General features: G+C 33.9%; 1 protein-coding gene across 4 annotated transcripts in view; it reads left to right on the top strand.

Moving 5' to 3' along the window:
• LOC145259067 (low-density lipoprotein receptor-related protein 8-like) overlaps positions 1-21,485 on the top strand; it is a 116,332-nt gene that overhangs the window by 47,286 nt on the left and 47,561 nt on the right. For all 4 annotated transcript variants that reach the window (XM_080116695.1, XM_080116696.1, XM_080116694.1 and 1 more), the window contains one exon: positions 14,136-14,258. In XM_080116695.1, the coding sequence (XP_079972821.1) occupies positions 14,136-14,258 (123 nt within the window). The remainder of the gene's footprint in view (positions 1-14,135; positions 14,259-21,485) is intronic.

Genomic DNA, 21,485 nt, shown 5'->3' with positions numbered 1-21,485 from the left:
ATAGTTTCTTTGCTCAAACTGCTGGACTTTGGAATTCCGTCTTGGTTCCTTGCTTCCCTGACTGTACAGACATGCAGAAGTTCAAGTGTAATGTGAACAGACATCTTGTTGCACAACTCTCTGCAAATTTTGTCCCAAATCGTAGCCCCCTACACCTAAGTGTCACTGTACCTTGTTTGGGGTGAAAAAGCAATAAAAAAAGATGTGGGCTTAGCTGAGGGAAATCGGTGCAAAAATATGAAAATTAAAAAAAATGGAATTTGCCAGGTGAAGATCGAACAACAGCATTACGAATATGCATACGTAACGTAATAGCTATTGGTTCATGTTTTAATTTTTAGCCCTGCAGCAAACATGTCTTCATAGGTCAGGCATTAACGTCAAAGGAAAAAGTAAATCAGAAGCTAAACGTTTTGGTCTCGATTCTCGGTGGTAATGCACAAGTCATTTATTTTTTGTTATTTTTTCTTTTTTACTTTTTAAATCATTACTATATATTGGGTCTAATATAATATAATAATAAATACGAAATCTGCATTAATCCAAATATCATATTTAGATGTATTTTACAACCAGGCAATGCCGGCATGGTCTGCTAGTATATATATAAAATAGATTCTTAGCCAATACATTAAACACATTTTGATTATGTTTTTGATGATGATGTAGATAGTTGTGTACCATGCCCTCACCCTCCTCAAAAATATTATCTAGGGCTGTCATTAGTTTCATTTCTGGTACTAGAAATGTGTGTGTGAGAGAGAGAGAGAGAGAGAGAGAGAGAGAAGTCGGGGTGAGGAATTAGTCAAAATGTTACTTATCTGTACAGTCTACAAGATTGTTAAGGAGTGCTGATCCTTTTGAGGCACCTACCTACCTACCTACCTATTGCTATAGTTAAGAGCAAACCCCAAGGTGTGGCCTGTGTGTGTATAAATATATGAATGGTTCTCTACATTTTGACGTATTGTGAAAGGGAGAAAGGTAATTCAAGTTAATACTAGCTTCTCTCAATTACGTTAGTAGATTTGGTGTTGCCCGGTGCCCCTTCCTCTCTCTTTTCATATCCTCAATAAGTTTACTTTTTGGGCCTCCCTCCCGTATGCAAATTTAGCAAAAGAAAGAAAAATAATCAACAGCTGACTAATTGTTTCACTTAGTTTCACTGTTGTTTTTCGGACAACTATCAGAGGAATGTAAGGAAACTCGTGCAAGTGTATAATTCAACCTAATTAAAAAACAAAAAATACAGAGAAATCTTTATGATGTACGTATCCGTCACGGAACAAAATTCTCATATTCCCAAACTCATATAAACTGATTAAATAGTTTTTTTTTAACTAAGAAAATAAAATTTTATTAGGAAGCAAGAAGATTGTGTTTTGATCCACCATATTTAAGAAATAGTTACCTCTCCTGTAACAACCTCTTCAGAAATAAGAGATCAAAATCAATCTTGTAATCGCTACGATTAATTGCTAAAAATCGTTAAAAATATGATTTTCTATATAAAATAAAACTACTTGATCAATTTACATGATTTTTGGAATATGATTTTCATTCCGTGATGAGTACATACGTCACTTTCTGTATTTTTAATTAGGTTTAATTCTAGATTTGCATCAGAAAAGTTTTACGTTAGAATTTAATTATCTACCGACCTGTATACTTTTAACGTGCCAAAACTGAATTCTGCAGACAATGTACCGATATAATAATAAGGGGTTTCAATAATGTCTACCATAAAAGACCTTGCACCAACTTTGGTAATGGCTTGTTCGCTCCAACCCTCAACACATGCGCCAGGGGACACAAACTAAAGATCTAGATCCAACATCATCCTGGCTCTCATGGCCAGCAGAGTTACTCTTGTTCGGAACGGGCTAAGTTCTCACTTGCCCCCTCAGTAAATGCCTTCAAGTTACGCCTGGCTGCAGAATTGAAGCACCACCAAGACCTATATGACTATGAATTTTCTTACAGAGCCAGTGGCCGTACCCTCAAATATTTTTTATGCACATTAACTAGTAATACTTGACTCTCTTTGACAGAAAAGGATCAAAATCTTGACATATGGTCTTAATACCCTAGTTGAGTAACCAATGATCTATATATAAAATTAATAAGATGAAAATATTTGAATTTTCACATAGGAGGTTGTGCCCATGCTCCAAAAGAAACTAAAATTTGGAGAATATCAATTGATGTCATATGTATTGTTAAAATTTGACAAAAATCAGAGGTATTTGAATTATCACAAATGCTTCACTACCTACGCCTAACGGCTGTGTTTGCAAATTCATAATGATCGGTTAATTAGTTTAGGAGTGAATTCTGTACATCTAAATATATGAACATAAATAAACCTTTGATTAAATAAAGCTAACCGCTATTTGCAATCTGATTGGGACACGGGTAATTCACTGCCCGCTCTTATACAGCACATGGTATTCTTAAGTGGTCACTCATCTGGTACTGACCAGGCTCAACTTTTACCTTAACTTCGAAGATATAACAAAATTATGCTGTAATTATATTTAGTAGTAAACAAAGCGTTTAAGTTCAATTTTACAATAGAGGCGCCGATGGTAAATCTAGTTTTTATTTCGAACAGTTAAATTAATATTAAATTATATTTTTAGTCCTGAAATAAAGTGGTAATCGTTTTTCTTTTTTTTTTTTTTTTTTTTTTTTGTGTGTGTGTGTGTGTGTGTGTGTGTGTGTGTGTGTGTGTGTTTAAGTTTTATAGTTCTTGGTACGACAGAGGCAGCATTCAAAGTCGCGATTTTTTTTTGTGTTTATGAAACAACACTTGATTGCAATTAAAGTAGATAGTTTTAAAGGTTTTCCAGTGATAAAAACCGGAACCGTACCCCCACCCCCTTTTTTTGCTTCTCTATGTAATTTAAAATGTAAATATTTTAAAAAAGAAAAATAATTATCTATTCAAAGAAAAAAGAAAAAGAATTAGTTAGGGTCTTTTTATTTCATTTTTATCTCCCCCCCCCTTTTACTATGAATTAAAATAAAAATTTCTTTTACCAAATTATTATCTAAAAATATATATTCCTAGAAAGTTAAAATTTATTATAATGATATCGTTTGGTCAATAATTAAAACAAATTGTGTTTTAAAGTAATATTTTTAGCTTATAAATTTATTTGAAGTGAAAAGCTTTGAAAAGCTAAATCTTTTTTTAGTACATGAGGGTATACTAAGAATTTTAAAGCCAGTTAAACCAGTTGGTAAAATTTGGCAGTTATGACGGAAGCCAACCGCTTCAATATACCTCGTTTTAAATACGTAGTTCAGTAGAAAGAGACGTTTATAACGCCATCTTTTAAAAGTGAATGATTTTAAACATAATTATAGGCGAGTCGGTCGATTTAGATAAAGTTGGGCCAGAAGATTCGAAAGAATGTGGGAAGAAAAGGGGTCCATTTTGCCCCCGTCATTTGCGGATGGCGTGTTTAAAATTCGGTCACTGCAGACGATTTTTGATTGGCCGAAAATATGAGCTGAGTAAATCAACCAATCAGATGCGCCGACTTATTTGTCATCCGTGAACTACAACTGCTGCTTTTTTCTTGCTTATGTCTGTTGTTGTTGTTATTGGCTTTCCTTTTCTCGGCATTCTTTAGATTGCTTCATTATCATCATCATCATCGTCATCATCTTCATAAGCATTCTGTTGCTAAGACTGCACCAAAAACCGGCTTTAACAAATTTATATTTTTATTCTTATTATTATTTAGGGAATGACAAGGCAACAATTCAATATTGAAATATCTCTACAAAATCCTCCCCGGTCATTTTTAACATGAAGTTATTATAATATAACATGAAGTTATTATTTCTCGTATATGCGCGTGCCTTGTCTCCCCTACGTGACTTACATATTTTCTTTTAAAATTTGCTATTAATCGGATATTTATCGTAATAAAAAAACCAAAAAACATTAATGAAATAAAATAAAACAAATGTTTTAAAATCCTATTTTTTTAAATTTCAAAATAAAATCCACCAGAATATATTTAGGTTCCTTCGTAGAAAGTCAGCCATATGAAATTTTGTGCATACTGCATAGACCGCTTTTTTTTTTTTTTTTTTTTTTTTTTTAATTTTGATCAGTTCATATGCGTGTCACGTTGGAACAGTGGTAACGTCACCAGCTTTGAATGCTACAGTTTTGCTTTCGGTTTCGATTCTAGCTGATGATACCCAATTTTTTTTTTTTTTTTTTACTTTGAAATCACAACTCTATAATAATATATACGAAATCTGAACAAATTAAAATATCGTATTTAAGCGTGTTTTACGACCGGGCAATCTATCTATCTATCTCTATCTATAAAAGTGAACGTGTCTGTGTGTGTACATTTTCCAACGCAATAACTCTGTCAATTTTCAGTCTACAGACTCGAAATTTGATATACAGGGTAGTCAGATTTGGGAAAATCTTTGTAATCGGTTTTCGCCCAGAAATTCGACTGATAAGGGGTCAAAGTTCAACGATTTGACCTTTGAGAACTCTACCAAACTCCTCCGCCAATTTTGGGTCTAAACACTTGGAATTTTATATATAGGTTCCTTGGACATGGATCTAACTTAATAACTTGATTTGAGCTCAAAACAATAAACGTTAAGGGGTCATAATAGGGATCAAAGTTAAAAAAAAATTGACCTCTGCGGTCTCTACCAAATTACTCAGACAATTTCTGGTCTAAACATTTGAAATTTTCCATAAAGTGTATTCAGAGATAGGGCAAGCTTTTTAATCGATTTGGGTCGAAAATTTTTAGTTACCAATATATAAATATATGTATGTATGTATGCATGTCTGCCTAAAACTTTCAACAGAGGCGACGGATTTTACCAAGATTAGTATCATTTTGAAGTTCGACCTTTCAGACGACAAATATCGAAAAATTGGCTAAAAACATTAACATCTTCACCTTCAACTGGGCACTTTTTTACACGGGGGGGGGGTCGCTTTTTTTGCTGATATTTTTGAAAGTCATCCCCTCCTTTCGGTTGTCTAGCCTTAATTTAAACATAAGTCACTTTCAGTTTGGCAATGGTCGTAACAACAAAGATGTCAAGTTTTCCCCCCATTCTTTTTCTCCTTTGAGGTTTGAGCCTGCCTTCCTACTACCACTTTTTTTTTTTTTTTTTTGCTCAACATGCACATCCAAACACTCGGGCAACGCCGGGCTGAAATGCTAGTATATGTATAAAAGTGAACGTGTCTGTGTGTGTACATTTTCCTACGCAGTAACTCTGTCAATTTTCAGTCTACAGACTCGAAATTTGATATACAGGGTAGTGAGATTTGGGAAAATCTTTGTAATCCGTTTTCGGACAGAAATTTTGCTGTTAAGTGGTCAAAGTTCAACGATTTGACCTTTGAGAACTCTACCAAACTCCTCTGCCAATTTTGGGTCTAAACACTTGAAATTTTAGATATAGGTTCCTTGGACATGGATCTAACTTAATAATTTGATTTGAGCCAAAAACAATAAATGTTAAGGAGTCATGCTAGGGATCGAACTTAAAAAATTTTACTTTTTTTATTTATTTTTTTTTATTTTGCTCAACATACCCCTCCAAATACCCGGGCAACGCTGGGCTGAAATGCTAGTAAATAAAACAATTTCAGCGCGTTAACAGCATATAGGTCGACAGATAATTAAATTCTACTGTGTTTGGTATAAATTATTTGTCTTTCTTTTTATTCTTTTCTCGACTCCTAACTATTCTGCAACTTCATAATGTTAGCTTTTAATTTCTCATGACAAGTGAAGGAATTGCTAGCCTTATTATCAGTTGCATTTATTTTAGTAGCACCAAATGACACTGCATAGCGTAACGTAAGTAGGTACTTAGGTAGTTATAATGATATCACTACGCCTACTATTGTTTAATTAGTAATCTGTATAAATAAAACAATAGATGTATGTGCATATCTGTCCGTTTGTCTGTCTGTAAATATTTAACCGATAAACTCTTAAATTATTGGCCACGTAGCACTAAAATTAACAGGAAATAATGATCATACACCAAGGATGGTTTATAATAAGTAAAATCTTTGTTTGGATGCATGAATAATGATATATCGGCAAGTTGAAATGCAAAATGTTCATATCGACTTGACGACATATTTTATTTCTTTCTTCTCATGCCCATATTCAATTCATTTCTTCAAGTCATTTAATATTAAACCTTTCCCACCTATCTCTCAATAGCTACATCGGTAGGAGACACGGCTGGAGAGCTAAATGTTTTGGTTCGATTCTCAGTGATAGCACCCAAGTCATTTTATTTTTAACTTTTGAAACCACTACAATGTATTAGGTGAAATATAATATTCAATAGAGAATTGTCTCTCTAATAATAAATCTGCATGAATTAAAATATATTTAAGCGTATATTACGACACGGCGCAGTCTAGTGCCCCCCCCCCCCCCCCCGCTTCTGCTAGTTTAAAAAAAAACCCAAACATTTCGCCTTCTAAAAGAAAGCATAGATTCTTTTATATAACAGCGAATCTGAAAAATTCATGTTTTCTTTAGTAATATTGAAGATTTCAGCTTCAAGATGGTTGCCATTGAGAAATAATTATTTGAATAAAATTAGTTATGAATTAAAAGATAGGAGTAACCAGATTTGGTACATATTATTATTATTATTATTATTATTATTATTGGTTATCTTGAACTTTATTGCTTTAAGATTATATTATTACAGTTATTATTTGGCTATTAAATTGTTAGTTGAACCTGCAAAATTGATATAAAACTAAATTTGTTAAGATAATGTTGTTTTAATGGCAGGTATCACAAAGTTGAAAACTTCAAGATAAACATAATACGTGATTTTTGCCTTTCAACGTTAGCTCAAGCAAATCTAGATTCTTTTCTGAAAGTTTAAAGGCTTCAAAATTACTTTTGAACAAGAAAGAAAACATATGCGATTTTAATCCATTGTTGTTGACATTTTGAATTACAAATTCAAAGCATTTTAAAAGATAAAAAATGTATGATTTTAAAGCCTTTTCACCATCGTTGGGTTTGAATTAGATTTTAAGATAAAAAGGTTAAGTATTAGGGTTAGTTTCTGATCCAAAACGAAGGAATACAGTTGTGTAATCAGTCAAAAACTATTTTGGTTTGTCAACTCATTTGTGACTTATTTGCATTGAAACATTTTTAATGTTTTATAGAAGATATAAGCATGTTAAATTGCTGTAAATATATGTTCTGAGTAAAGTAACCGTGTACACCAAGTATGTGAATGTATAAACATTTGAATTCAGATATTTTTTAAACAGTCTTCATTAAAAAAAATTTTTTTTTAATTTTTAAATTAGTAAATTAGCGGCATATTGGCATATTACTGATATGGTTGGTTTACCGACTAGCTTTACAGATCAGCCATATTGGAAGTATGCCAGTATGTCCGCTAATGTACTAATTTAAGAAAGTTTTTTTTTCACAAATTACATACCTAATGTTAAGTTGATTTTAACACCAATACGTTCAGCAAAAAAAAAAATTTTTTTTTAGCTACGTCTTTCCGATAAAATTATCATGCTTGAAAATGTCATGCTTACTGGAATTAACCATGATTTTCATGTGTATTTTATACAGTTAATATTTTAGTTTAAATTGTGTGAATCTATCGTGGCTACTACAATTACGTTGAATCACTTGTGCGTTTGTATGAAACGATATTGCAAGGTTACTCAAGTCAATAAAGATTTAGTTTCAGAGGAGATTATTAATTTGGATTCAATAGTATTAATGAAACTATTTCTCATGCACACATACATGCCATATAATATATATGCAGATGCACACATACTGATGAATGGGCGAAAACATACACATTATACCATATTTTTTAGAGTTTTGATGAGGATTGATAAGTTTAATTATTTGGGCGATTCTTACAAATACTATTCTCATTGGGGATGTTATTCTCACAACTATAACTGTAACATAGTCTAGGAACCAACACATTATAGCCTCAGTCACAAAGCAAAAGAACAGAAAGAAAAGGACTTCAACTCGCTTTTTTGTGTTATACAATAACATTTATTTCATTATTCTCTCGTTACCACTGTGACGTCGTTCACATAATTGTTTTCTCGAACGTAACTCACACCTCTAACATAATCTCAAATGTGCTCCACTGATATCTTTTTCTGTTTTATAGTCTCTTTTTACTTTACCGGTGACGTCATTTAGCATGCATTTGTATATGCATATTTGCGCTATGTTACATAACCTCCGACCTTCTTCAGAAATGTTATATCAAACTCTGGAATTTGTAAGTCAAACTCAAAGATCTGTCCAAAATTTCAAACAGGACCATGCAGCACAATGGGTAAAAGTGCTTTGTAATAATCAGTTCTAAATGACAGTCTTCTGGAGGTTGAAGATTCAATCCGCATTGCGGGCAATACTAAAAATATAGTTACAAATGACTTAAGACTTCTATCTGATCATGGCTGAGAGAACGAGAGCAAGCTACACATAGATTAAATAAAAGGGTGCCTTTTGAAATTCCGTACTGATTGTCAGGTTTGACATAACAATTCCTGAGTTCGACAAGATGTAACTGAAAAAGGCTAGAGGCTTCATTGGCTGAAATGTAAGAAAAACATTTAAGATGAGAGTGGTAGTCTGGATGCTACATTTGCTCACAGTTGATAAAAAACAACAGTGTTGTCTGCAACAGTTTCAAAGCAACAAAAAGTTATATGTGACAATGGATGAAATATGGATCGAGCGCTTGACTTCAGAGTAAAATTGGTAGTTAGCTGTGTTGATGGCAGCAGGTAAACACCGTCCAAAGCAATAAATGGTGTAAACAGCAGCAAGCAGGGTTTTGGCCTTTGTATTTTGGTATGTGCAAGGTGTTTTATTCATTGATTATCTTGAGAAAAGAAGAACCAAATATTATATAACATTATTGATGCATTTGAAGGAAAAAGTCGCCCCCCAAAATGGCCACAAATATAGAAGAAAGGTGTTCATTCATTAATACACCATGTCACAAATTGATTGTAACTACAGTAGAAGTACATGAATTACACTTCAAATTGCTTCCGTACTCACCATATTCTCCAAATTTAGCCTCCAGTGACTAATGGCTTTTTGTAAACTTCAAAACAAGCTTCAGAGATTTTGCTCCAATGAAGAAGTGATATTGAAAATTTAGGTGTATTTTGAGATCAAAGACACAGTGTTCTACAAAAATGGCATTGAATTGTTAGTTACCCTAGAACAAAGCTGTGTTGATGAATAAAGTCAAATCTTGTCTGAAAGTTGTTTTATTAATTAAGCCCTGGATTTATTGAATGGTGGATTAATAATTATTGTTTCAATTACTATTAATTTTCACTTATCATAAGATGACATGGTACATTTATGAGAACTTTGTTTTAAAGTCTGCATTTTAAGTTGTACTCTGTGAAATTTGGTTTCTAGACACAAGACGGCAAATTTTATAATTTCCAACCATTTTTGAAAGGTCATAATTTTATGGTTAATCGTGCTACCAAAATAAATTTGATGTCATTGTTTTGCAAAGATATATGTATCCACACTAAAAGTTTTTAGATTTAATGAAAATAAAATTTTAGTTTGGGATATTTGAAGACATTGTCGAAGCCAAAAACATTAATTTTTTATATCTTTACTTTTATTCAAACATTTTGTTGTGTAAGTAATGAAACAAAAATGTGATGAAAAACAACTATATAACAATAAATGTTACCAAAGGCAAGATAAGTTACTTTTACTAGCTACCTGGATAATATTTTTGTGTTTTAACTTATTTTGAATCTCTTATTTACTTTGAAACACAAGTAGTGCTGTGTATTAAGGTTATGACAAGAAACAAATATCCAACATGGGATCATCATTTGGGGAGTCTCAATAATCGCCCCAAAATCGAAAATTAAACACAAGACAGATAGAAATCCACCTAATAAATATCCATGTGATATTTATTTGGTGGGTTTCAAAATAAGTTACAACACAAAAAAACTTTTGCAAACATGTAGAAAAGTAACTTATTTGTCTATTCTGCAAAATGCCCATACATTGTTTTGTCTATTTTGCAAAATGTTCATACATTGTATTCAGAATGCAAACAAAATAATGCACTCTCCTCATTCGATGTTCCTACAAACTCATTCGAATAAAATCCATAAACAGTAAAACATTGTATTTTATTTGAAAATTTAAAATTATAAAAAATAGAAAAGTCAATGTAAAAATTGTAGTATGACTTTCAGGGCTTGGTGGTGTTTATCTTAAGTAGTTGTTAGTCTACTGTCCGATAATAAACCTACTTCAATATTAAATTGATTAAACCTCCACACTTTTTACTTATCACAGTTTTTAAACATTATTATCAGTTTAATTGATTTGCTAAAGATGTTCAGTAAAGCAAAAATCCTAATCGATTAATACACAAATATTTAACATTACACTTTATGTATCTATGGCTATGTGTCAGCCATCAAATAGTGATGCCAGTTCTACTTGCTATTTTTTCCATCTTTATATGCAACTAGTGCCCGACGTTGCCCGAGTGTTTGGAGCAAAAAAAAAAGTGTTAGTAGGCAGGCAGGCTAGAACCCACGACGCGAAGGCGGAAAAAAAGGTGAAAGAAAAGCTGACATCTTACTGCTACATGAGAGGAAGTGAAAAGTGTTCAAATTTAGAGATGTTGATCAAAAAGTTGATTTGCTAAGCGAATGAGTTCATGCAGGTGCAGGCATGGACGTCTGACTGCGGCAGTGTCCAAATGAATAGCAATTGTCTGATATGAAAAGTTTACCCAACATTTATCAAAGCTAATTGCCTTTCTGGAATCCTGGCAGGAAAGCCAGGCGATCTACTTTGCTTCGATTAGTTTCGGTTTATTTATACAAAAAAGACGAACAAACATAAGAAAGGATAGAATAGATGATCAAACTAAATGTAGAGACGACGTCCGTTCGCAAATCATAGATATTATAATCTAGGAAGTATAAGGAAACTTCTAAATGAATGTAACCTCGTCGAGAAACCCGGTGAAAAAAGCCTTTCGTGGACATACAAAAATGCTCGCAACCGTTTTGCCTTTTATTTATATAGACTAGTAGGGGTACCCAGCGTTGCCCGGGTGTTTGGAGGTGTGTCTGTGTGTGTTCTTAAATCAAAAAAAAAGTTTGGTAGGTAATTAGGATCGAACCCGAAGCCCTGAGGCGAAGTTGAAAAAAAACATGAAACGTTAATCGCTCGGCCAGCAAGAAAGAGTAAGTATAAAACGTTTGAATTTATTTCAGTAGAATTGACAGGTGCCCGCTAAATGTGGTCAAATAGAAGATTTACGACGACATAGACAATGGCTATTCAGCAGTTAACATTTTCTTTGGGACAGTTTTAAAAGAGGTGAAAACCCAACTTTGGGGAGGAAAAGCAGCTCCCCCGTTTATTAGGGGAGTGTTGTCCAAATGAAAGCAATTATCTGATATGATGGTGAAAAGCCAACATTAACCAAACATTTACATCGCTTTCTGGCAACCACCCGGCCAATTCGAATCCAGTTTTGCTTTTTTTATACCGAATAGCGAAAGAAACACGCAGTGATCTAAAAAATAGGTTCACTCATTATGATCAGCTTAATAGAGTTTTAACTTCTCTTTCACAGTTCTAAGAGGTACACCCTCCCAGGCTTTGCCTTCTCTCTTTGAGAAGGATGTGGTTTAATGCTAATCGCCTGAGGCACCCATACCGAGGAATGCCGACAGGGCTGTCTGTTCACATTACACTTGAATTTTTGCATGTCAGTACGTTCAAAAAGCAGGGCCTGGGAGGAAATTCCAAAGTGCAGCAGTCTGAGAGAAAAAAGCTATTTATGGCATTTAGGAATCTCTACAGTATAGGGATGGGATTTTGCTGCTTGTCGGGTTTGTCGAGGGTATTGTCATCATTGGGGTTACTAGTGCTCGGAGTTCGTCAGAACATTGCCATTGAAATATTTCAGCGATGGGACAGAGGTTGGAGTTTAGTTGATAGTTCATAACCTATTAGGTTGGCGACTCTTTTTTGAACCCTGTCTAGGAGCAAGAAACTAATGGCAGATTCACTAGCTCAGATGTGGCAACAATACTCTATATATGAGCGTAACGGAATGAGTGATGCACAGACAGACAAAGACTTGAGGTAACATTCAATTACGCTTATTACTACATTCTTTGGATGTATCTTGCTAGCATCCTTCCAGTGGAGAAACTGATGAAAAAATTTGTTTCTCTCATGAAATCGTGACGTCAACATAACCTTATATTGTTTGATTATGTTTTGTCTACAGTTTGAACTGTTGTTTCTGCTTTGTCACCCATTTTTCGATCAACCCTGAGAACGGTTTTGTTTTATAGGTGTGGATTTTCCTGATATGCACTAAAAGTGTCTCGCATCAAAATTCACAACTTAACTTAATCGCTCAGGGCTTTACGTTGTGAGTGAAATGACTGCGTTCGGGAGAGATTTTTTTAAGTGGCGACTAGAAATAATAAAACGCTTATTTTTTGGCGATTATGTTTTTTTGTTCACTGACAATCTTGCAAAGCTCATTTCTGAGTGAAAAATGTATTTTTTTAACCATTATTCCGTTTAATTAAACGAGGAAAGTCAAATTATTTAAACAATAAAAGTTTAAAAGAACAATATCTTTTTTTTTTAATAAAGGCTGCTTAAAAAATCATCTGAAGAAATTCAAATGTTGGGTTTGTATTACTGTACACATAGATTCGAAAAAGTTGTCAAAAAACTAATATATAACAAATAAATGTTATCAAAGGCAAGATAAGTTACTTTTCTACCAAACTGGATATATTTTTCGTGTTTTTATTCAATATAACATGTTTATTCAGCTCGAAAAGCATACAGTGTTTACCGATGTATTGGAAAATTCAAGATGGCGCCTGACTCTCTCTTTAACACGGTAAGTTTGGAAAAAAGTGTTATAAATAAAAAAAACTAGACAAAATACTGTTAAAAACTCGCTCAATATATGTTACCGTGACATAGGTTGACATATATTCGGTGGATTTTTAACAGTATTTTGTCTAGTTTTTTTTTTTTTTTTATTTATAACACCGTTTCCCGAACTTACCGTGTTAAAGAGAGTCAGGCGCCATCTTGAATTTTCCAATACATCGGTAAACACTGTATGTTTTTCGAGCTGAATAAACATGTTACATTGAATAAAAACACAAAAAATATATCCAGTTTGGTAGAAAAGTAACTTATCTTGCCTTTGATATCATTTATTTGTTATATATTAGTTTTTTGACAACTTTTTCGAATCTATGTGTACAGTAATACAAACCCCAAATGTTTATACTTTCAAGTTTCAACATAAAATTTGGTGTATATCTAGAATTACACTTATTTTAAAAAATGCAGAAAAACCTTTATGATGTACATACTCATGACAGAACGAAGATGTCATATTCCAAAAACCATGTGAGTTTGGCTAGTAAATGAAAATATTTAGTTATAAAAGGTTAAATAAAGATAAATTTATCCGTAGAGCCCTGTCGTTACCTACTGGCGTAGAGTCCCTATTATGTAATGCTAGTGTTTAGTATGGTAAGTTGTCATCAAAGGAAGCAGAGATCTTTAAACTTGTATTTTTGTGCTCTGTCATTTTTTTTTTTTTTCATGTTTGTGCACACACAAAAAACGTTCTACTAAGTCAAACATTACACAATATCTTATATAGAGAAGCGGCATTTCTGGGTGAAAATATTGTTATCAGAAAACTTCTTTGAGTCATGTGACATCATATCCGTTTCTTATACATTCCCGCAGTTTAAGTAATTTTCAACCTGAGTTCCGTGAGTTAACATCTGCTAACCCTTTAGCAATTTCCATTTTCTGTTAGTCTCAACTGACTAAATTATATACTGGTGGATCTACCTGTTCAATACCTAACATAATATCCTACCTAGAGAATTAGTTGGAATTTCTGTCTTAGAATCTTGTTATCAGAAAAAAAATCAAAACAAATTGTTCTTAAATTTTGTAAACTGAAGAATTGAAAATTTGTTTTTCTCTTTTCTCTCATAGCTACACGGACGTGCGGTGAGACAGAATTTCTTTGCAAAAATGGTCACTGTATCCCTCGGCGGTGGGAATGTGATGGAGAAGATGACTGTCATGATCATTCAGATGAGGATCCTAAAATGTGCTGTAAGTATTATTTTTTCTTTTTAAAAGAAAAACTGACTTTGAAAAAAATTGCTGACTTCCAACTCTGACTTTCTATCTCAAGGATTATTTAGTCAAGTGAAACAAAAAACAAAAGTCAGTTCCAGTCTTTAAAACCTCTATTAGTGACTGGTAACATCTGCTAAAAAATTCACATCTTAACCATTTCTTATACGTGTATGTATAACGGTTATATAGTTTTAATTTCCTCTTGATGAATAAACACAGCATGTTTATGATATGTTTATTTATGCAAACATTATTAGCCACATATGTGCAGATATATTTCTGTAATGATCACCACAGAAACATGTATGCACATATGTAGCTCATAATGTTTGTATGAATAAACATATATATATATATATATAATTATATTTTTACTATAATAATTAAATACCTACAGACACTAGTGTTTCATCCTTTCGGGATTCTTCAGTGCAGGGTGTCACGATTACTACCAGTCGAACGATTCGAACCCCGCGACAAGAGACATCTCTGGCTCGATTAGCGGAGGCCGTATCCATTCGGCTACCATTAATCATGTGAAATAGCGTTGAATTTTAAACATTTTAATTTAAATGTTCATTACATCAGACAGACAGTGATCAAATCGTTATACAATGATCTACGCATAAGAGCTAAATTGACCGACTTTTTAATTCAACAGAAAGTGCTCAACGATAAGAAACGTATTTCTTAAAGGGGCTGTCATAATTATTTTTTTACTATAATAATTAAATACCTACAGACACTAGTGTTTCATCCTTTCGGGATTCTTCAGTGCAGGGTGTCACGATTACTACCAGTCGAACGATTCGAACCCCGCGACACGAGACATCTCTGGCTCGATTAGCGGAGGCCGTATCCATTCGGCTACCATTAATCATGTGAAATAGCGTTGAATTTTAAACATTTTAATTTAAATGTTCATTATATATATATATATGATGTTTGAAGGTGTCTATGTATATATATGTAGCCAAAATGAAAGTATTATTCAAAATTGAATCTGGTTGTTTATTTTCTTAATAACTTCAACTATAGGTCAATTTCCCCTTAAACCTAAGTTTTTCAAAAGAATTCTTTTATTATCAGAATGGTAAGACATCTTGTGAAAAGGATGCTTCGAAGGTTTAAAAAAATTTTTTTTAAAGATTGCAATATGTTCAGAAGGAATTTTCAAGAGTTTATATATATATATATATATATATATATATATTTATTTCAAGAGTTTATATATATATATATATATATATTTCAAGAGTTTATATATATATATATATATATATATATATATATATATAGGGTAGAATGATAAAATTATCACCCTAAAGAAAATAATGCTACAGCTTTATTTCGAAAACTTTTATAGAAAAACTCAATTCAGGTAACAATTAAGTAATAGAGCTGACATCTTTTCAATGTAGCTGCCTTCAGCCTCAATCACGCCTCAATACAGGCCCGGAACTGGCAGCATGCTTTTTCCACAAGTGCTGGTGAGAGCTCGGTGAATATTCAGCGATCAGTCTGGTTTTGGTGTTGTGGGAGGTCATGTTGGTGATGTTCTCGACATATGACCAAACAAAGTAGTCCAGTGGGTTCAGATCAGAGAAAGAGGGGCAGTGAGAGAAGAAAACAAAGTCATAGCACTCCTTCTGAAGCAAAGCCTGGGTCTCTTTGGACTTGTGGGCTGCCGCGGAGTTCTGTTGCTACATCCAGGGTCTGCCAGCTTCACCTGATTGCACCAGGGAATCACCGCACTCTGCTGCAGATCCAGGTACACATTGGTGTTGATTTTCAAATCAACTTCGAAGATGTGAGGTAGCATAATGTTGCCCTCACTTAAAACCACACCAAAGACCATAACTATGGGTTAGCATCTGGAGGGGTTAGTTTTGCGTCAACATTTTTGCAAGTCATACCCCCGCTAATCTATTATATAAAAGGGAAAATGTGTGTTTGTATGTCTGTGTGTGTTTGTATGTCTGCCAAAAACTTTTTTTACAGACACATCGGACCATGACAAAATATGTACTGTTAGAAAGATCAATCTCTTGGATGAAAAATATCTAAAAATTGGCCAAAAAGATTAATTCTGTTGGTCAACTGGGTCATTTTTTGCAAGGAGAGGTCACTTTTTGTGTCGAAATTTTTGAAAGTCATACGCACAACAATCGCAATGTATGTTTAAAAAATGTTATTTCGACCCATCATGACGTCATAAGTCATTGTGGCCGTGACAGCTAGTGTGTTAGTTTTTTTTCACCTACCTTTTCTCTTTCACATTACCGGTTCAAGCCTGCCAACTGTGGCTATTTTTTTTTTTTTTTTTTTTTTTTTTTTTTTTTTGCATTCACACGGGCACTTGCTGCTATTTTGATTGAAACAAATGTTTTTTTTTTCCTGTGTATTGCTCAATAGCCTTAGTATATCATTTCTCTCCACCCAGGCAACTCTGAGTAGCACTGCTAGTCTATTATATAAAGGAAAGTTGTGTGTGTGTGTGTGTGTGTGTGTGTGCATTTGTATGTCTGTTAAAAACTTTTATTATCTGCATCTGACTGGGTTGAAAACAGTACCATCTGAAAGAACAATGCCTCGAATGCATCTGAAAATTGGAAAAGATGGTCAATTATTTCGTATAGAAATAGAATTTTAAATGAAGCGGGAGTCAGTTAAAATCGTTCCTTTCTAAATGATTTTAACAACTGCGCATGCAAGGGTTGTTTTGTAATTTCAGCAGCTAATTATATTAAAACAAAAGACAAATTCTTTACCTCGATTTTTTTTTATCAGAGGTTTAAATCAACTGAGGGTTAAATTTTTATTTAAAAGAAACAAAAATTCCAATCCAATTACGATTCTTTAATTAAAACAAAGAAAACCTTCTTTCATTTACATTTTTTAACATTTGTTTTTCCCTTTGTGTTTAAACAGAGTTAAAAGATTTTAAAAATATTTCTTGTTTTGTACTTTGTATTATTTTTTTTACATCTTTTATCAGTGGTTAATTAAATTAAAGCAAAACATTTTTTTTTACACTGTAACTGATTCATATTTTTTTTAATAATAAGTCATGAGTAATGATTTTTAAAACATAAAAACGTTTATTTTGGTTAAAAAGAAACTTATTTCCAGTATGGACTGTAAAGTAGCACAGTCATTGCAACAGACTGGAAAGTCACGTGAATGTATTAAACAAAAACTTTGCTTAAAATGCTTATTTTGCTATGCTATAACATCATAAGCACTCATGGTCATGTGGGCAAAAACGTTTGGCCGTAAGTTATTGCCTTCTTCTCCTTTTTTGCATTTCACGTTTGAGCCCAGCTACCACAGTTCTTTTTTTTTTTTTTTTTTTTTTTTTTTTTTTTTGTCGCTTGGCTACTCCCTGCTATTTTAATTGAAGAAAAGTTGTTTTGATTTGTATTGGTGGGTGGGGAGTTTTGTTTCTAATATTTAAATATAATTAACTTGTAAAATATGTAACTTTACATTTGTTTCAATATCATTTTCTCCCCTCTTTCTCTCTCTCTCTCTCTCTCTCTCTCTCTCTCCCTCCCCCTCTCTCTCTCACTAATGTGTGTGTGTGTATATATATATATATATATATATATATATATATATATATATATATATATATATCCATTTATATATATATATATCCATTTATGCCTTCCTGTCGTGTGACCATCTGCCTGACCATTTCTGTCACCTGGTCTTAACTGTTAATCCTTTGTAATATTTAATCCAGGAGGATTAGATTAACTGTTCTTGCCCATGTAATCTTAATCTGTCCTTAGAAACCTAACTGATGATGATGCTGCCTACTCTGACATTCCCTGCCTCCAAAAGACCCAGCAGGAGAGGGCTGATCTCTCTGTCAGCAGCTGAACGGAGGTGGGGAGGGAGTGTAGGAGGAAGGGTGAAATTACTTCTATGTTTAAAAAATAACAAACATGTAAATTGGTTGCATTATTTAAATACTTCCAACTACTGTTCTCATCTTGAGTGTTATTTTCACGTTTTGGTCGATGTAACCTCCAACCTTCTTCAGATGTATTTTGTTGAATTCATGAATCTTACTGTTGAACCCAAGAATCTGCACAAAATTTTGAATGGAACTCTTTATTTAATCCCTGGGGGTAGTATGCCATCAGCTAGTACTAACTAGGAGTATTATTACATTATCAAGTCAATAAGGGTTACAGAAAGAGGAATAAGAGAGAGACCTTTTCGTAACCCTTATTGATAGGGTTATGTAATAAAGTTCCAAGGTAATTTTATTCTTTATCTTACTAACTTATTCTATTGTTTGCTCCTCTTACCCGAGTAGAGTTTTTTTATCCAGAAAATTTATTTTACAGCTTAATTTTTGTTACTTATCTGCCGATATGTGTTTCATCATTTACAATTCATCAATGTAGCTGAACTTGCTCTTCCTCATAAATCATTGAATTTGTTCAAAAGTATCACAAGCAAATGATACAAATAAACAACATCCATATATACATATATAGTCAGATTTGTGTATTGAGTAATAGAAGTTGTTGATATGAAAATCAGAATTGTGTTGAAAGGCCCAAAAATTTCAAAATAACACCACACATGGACAACACGCAAATTCTTTACTGTTTTTTCTTCAATTTAACATAATGGCTAGGGGGAAAACAAAAAAAAAGAAAGAAAAAATGTATAAAATTCTGAGGATGGGGTCTATCTCCAAAATATTAATTTTAAACAAATAAATATTTGGTTATTTTTATAATATTGTATTGTAATTTGTCTCCCTTTCTTGGGTTGAGTATATTGAGGAAAAAAATAACAAACTGTTGCTAGCTTACAAAGCAATGCTCTTTGTGTAAACAAATGTATCTTAGGTGTTTGGACAATGTGTAAACATTGTAATTTCTCATACCTATCTTAACAGCGGCCAAATAACGGAACAATGAGAAGCATAAATTATTGCCTAGGTGGTCGAATTTCAATCCTGGCTTGAGGTAGTTGCTAGTCTAGCCGCAGTGATAAACTGTGATACAGTGAAACAGTACTGTATGTGCATGACTATATATATACAATTGGATTGGGTTGATTTTTTTTTTGACAGGTTGAGGATACTGGTTTTTCAGTTCCTGGCTGCTGTTTCCGACTGATAGTACAGGAGCCCTTTGGTAGCGCTTAGAGCGGCTGCTCCATCAAGAGTTGTACAATATCGGGATGGTTGTAGTGCCATGTCACGCATGGAAAGGGACCCTGCACCCATCTCCAGTGTGTTTTCCCAAGGCCACAATCCTGTAGATGAGGAATCGGCTGATGGTCTACCTGTGTTGCATGTTTGGTATTCTGCACAACCACTTTGTCCAGCCCCTCCAACCCTAACTGAAACTTTAAAATAAAATAAAATGACAGTTCAATCAAAAATTACAATTAAACCAGGCTTAAACTCAAACAAAACCAATTTGCCTCCTCCCTTGAGGCTTGCATTTACAAATATCCGTGGGCTTAGAACTAATTTAAATGATTTTGAATCATTTTTCCTAACAAACACCCTGGATATCTTCGCACAAAGTGAAACTGACCTACACTCCTTCATCCCCTCTAACCACTTTAACATGCTTGGTTATCTCCCACTTTGCCGTAAGGACACAAACAGACATATGCACGGACTTGGAGTCTATATTCGAAACACCCTCCCCTTGACTAGAGAAACAAAACTAGAATCAAATGACTAGGCGTTAATGTGCTTTATACTTAACATGCAATATAACATTAGCTACTTATATTTTCTCTACTGCTCTCCCTTGATCCAGCACTGTACACTAATCAACCAAGTCTCTGATAGCATAGATACAGCACTCTCTCTCGATACTAGCACACAAATACATGTATTTGGTGACTTCAATGTCCACTACAGTAATTGGCTTGGCTTCTCTACTTACACAGACGTAACTGGTAGCATAACACATAACTTCTCTATATCTCATTCCCTATCACAAACGGTTACATTTCCCAGTTCAGCAAGATTAACATGCTTCATTTCTAGATCCATTTCTGACCACAGTTCCTGATGATTGTATAACAAATGCCCATAGCCCACTCAGGAATGCTGATCACGCTGTGATAATGGTAGAAATCGCCCTTAAGTCTCGTCCCAAAACTGAAAAGCCGTGGCTCAAAATGACAAGTTATTATAAGAAGGCTGACTGGGAAGCCATCGTGGATCTCACCAGAGATACTCCATGAGGAAATATCTTTTCTCTTCCCGCTGAACAATGCGCAAATGAAACCACTGAATGGTTCAAAACGACAATTGAAACATGTGTTCGTATGCAGAAATTCTATAGCAAACCCCACTCTCCCCAATGGTTGACTTCTACTTGTGCAGGTGCCATTGCACAAAGGCAGCATTCATACTGCAGATTTAACCGATAGAAGTCCAATACAAACAGACAAAAGTATACAGAAGCTAGAAGCAATTGTAAGAAAGAAATAACGACAGCTAAGAGAGAATATACTGAAACCACCAGAAAATGCATCAAAGCATAGAAAGAGGAACCCGTGATTTCTGGAAAATCTAGAACAGTGTAGTAAATAATGGGACATCAACGATTCTCTCACTTTCCAACAATCATGAGGTTGCTTGCACGGCAACCGAGAAGGCGAACTGCTTGCCAGTCGGTTTGCCTCAAACTCCACATTGGACCCAGCAAACCAAGCCCTCCTTGACTTTTCTTTGCGGACTGACGCCACACTGGATGATCTGAAAATTACCGCTTCTAGGTGCACGATATTATAAAAAACCTAGACATCTCAAAAGCATGTGGACCTGATCTCATCCCGGCTGTGCTATTAAAAAAATGCTCTGCTGAGGTTGCTTCAGTCCTCTCCAAACTATACAATAAATGCCTTAATAAATCTTGCTTTCCTGACTGCTCGAAAACTGCTTCTGTGGTACCAGTTTACAAGAATTTTTTGCGAAAGAACTGACCCATTAAATTATTATCCCATTAGCCTCCTCCCACTTTTTGCTAAAATATTTAAGTCTATAACTAGCCAAGCTCTAGTTCATCACCTTACAGCTGCTAAACTTCTGACTAACCAACTATGGTTTTAGGCAAGCTTGTTTTACAGCAGATATCCTAACTGTAATCTCTTAACCTATTTACCATACACTGGACAAAGCAGGGGAGGATAGAGAAGTAGGCC

The sequence above is a fragment of the Euprymna scolopes genome, chromosome 34 (assembly GCF_053919585.1).
Source record: "Euprymna scolopes isolate OS-2025 chromosome 34, ASM5391958v1, whole genome shotgun sequence".
In the NCBI taxonomy this organism is placed as follows: domain Eukaryota; kingdom Metazoa; phylum Mollusca; class Cephalopoda; order Sepiida; family Sepiolidae; genus Euprymna; species Euprymna scolopes.
Note: the sequence above shows the minus strand (reverse complement) of the source record. Positions and strands in the feature narration are given on the sequence as shown.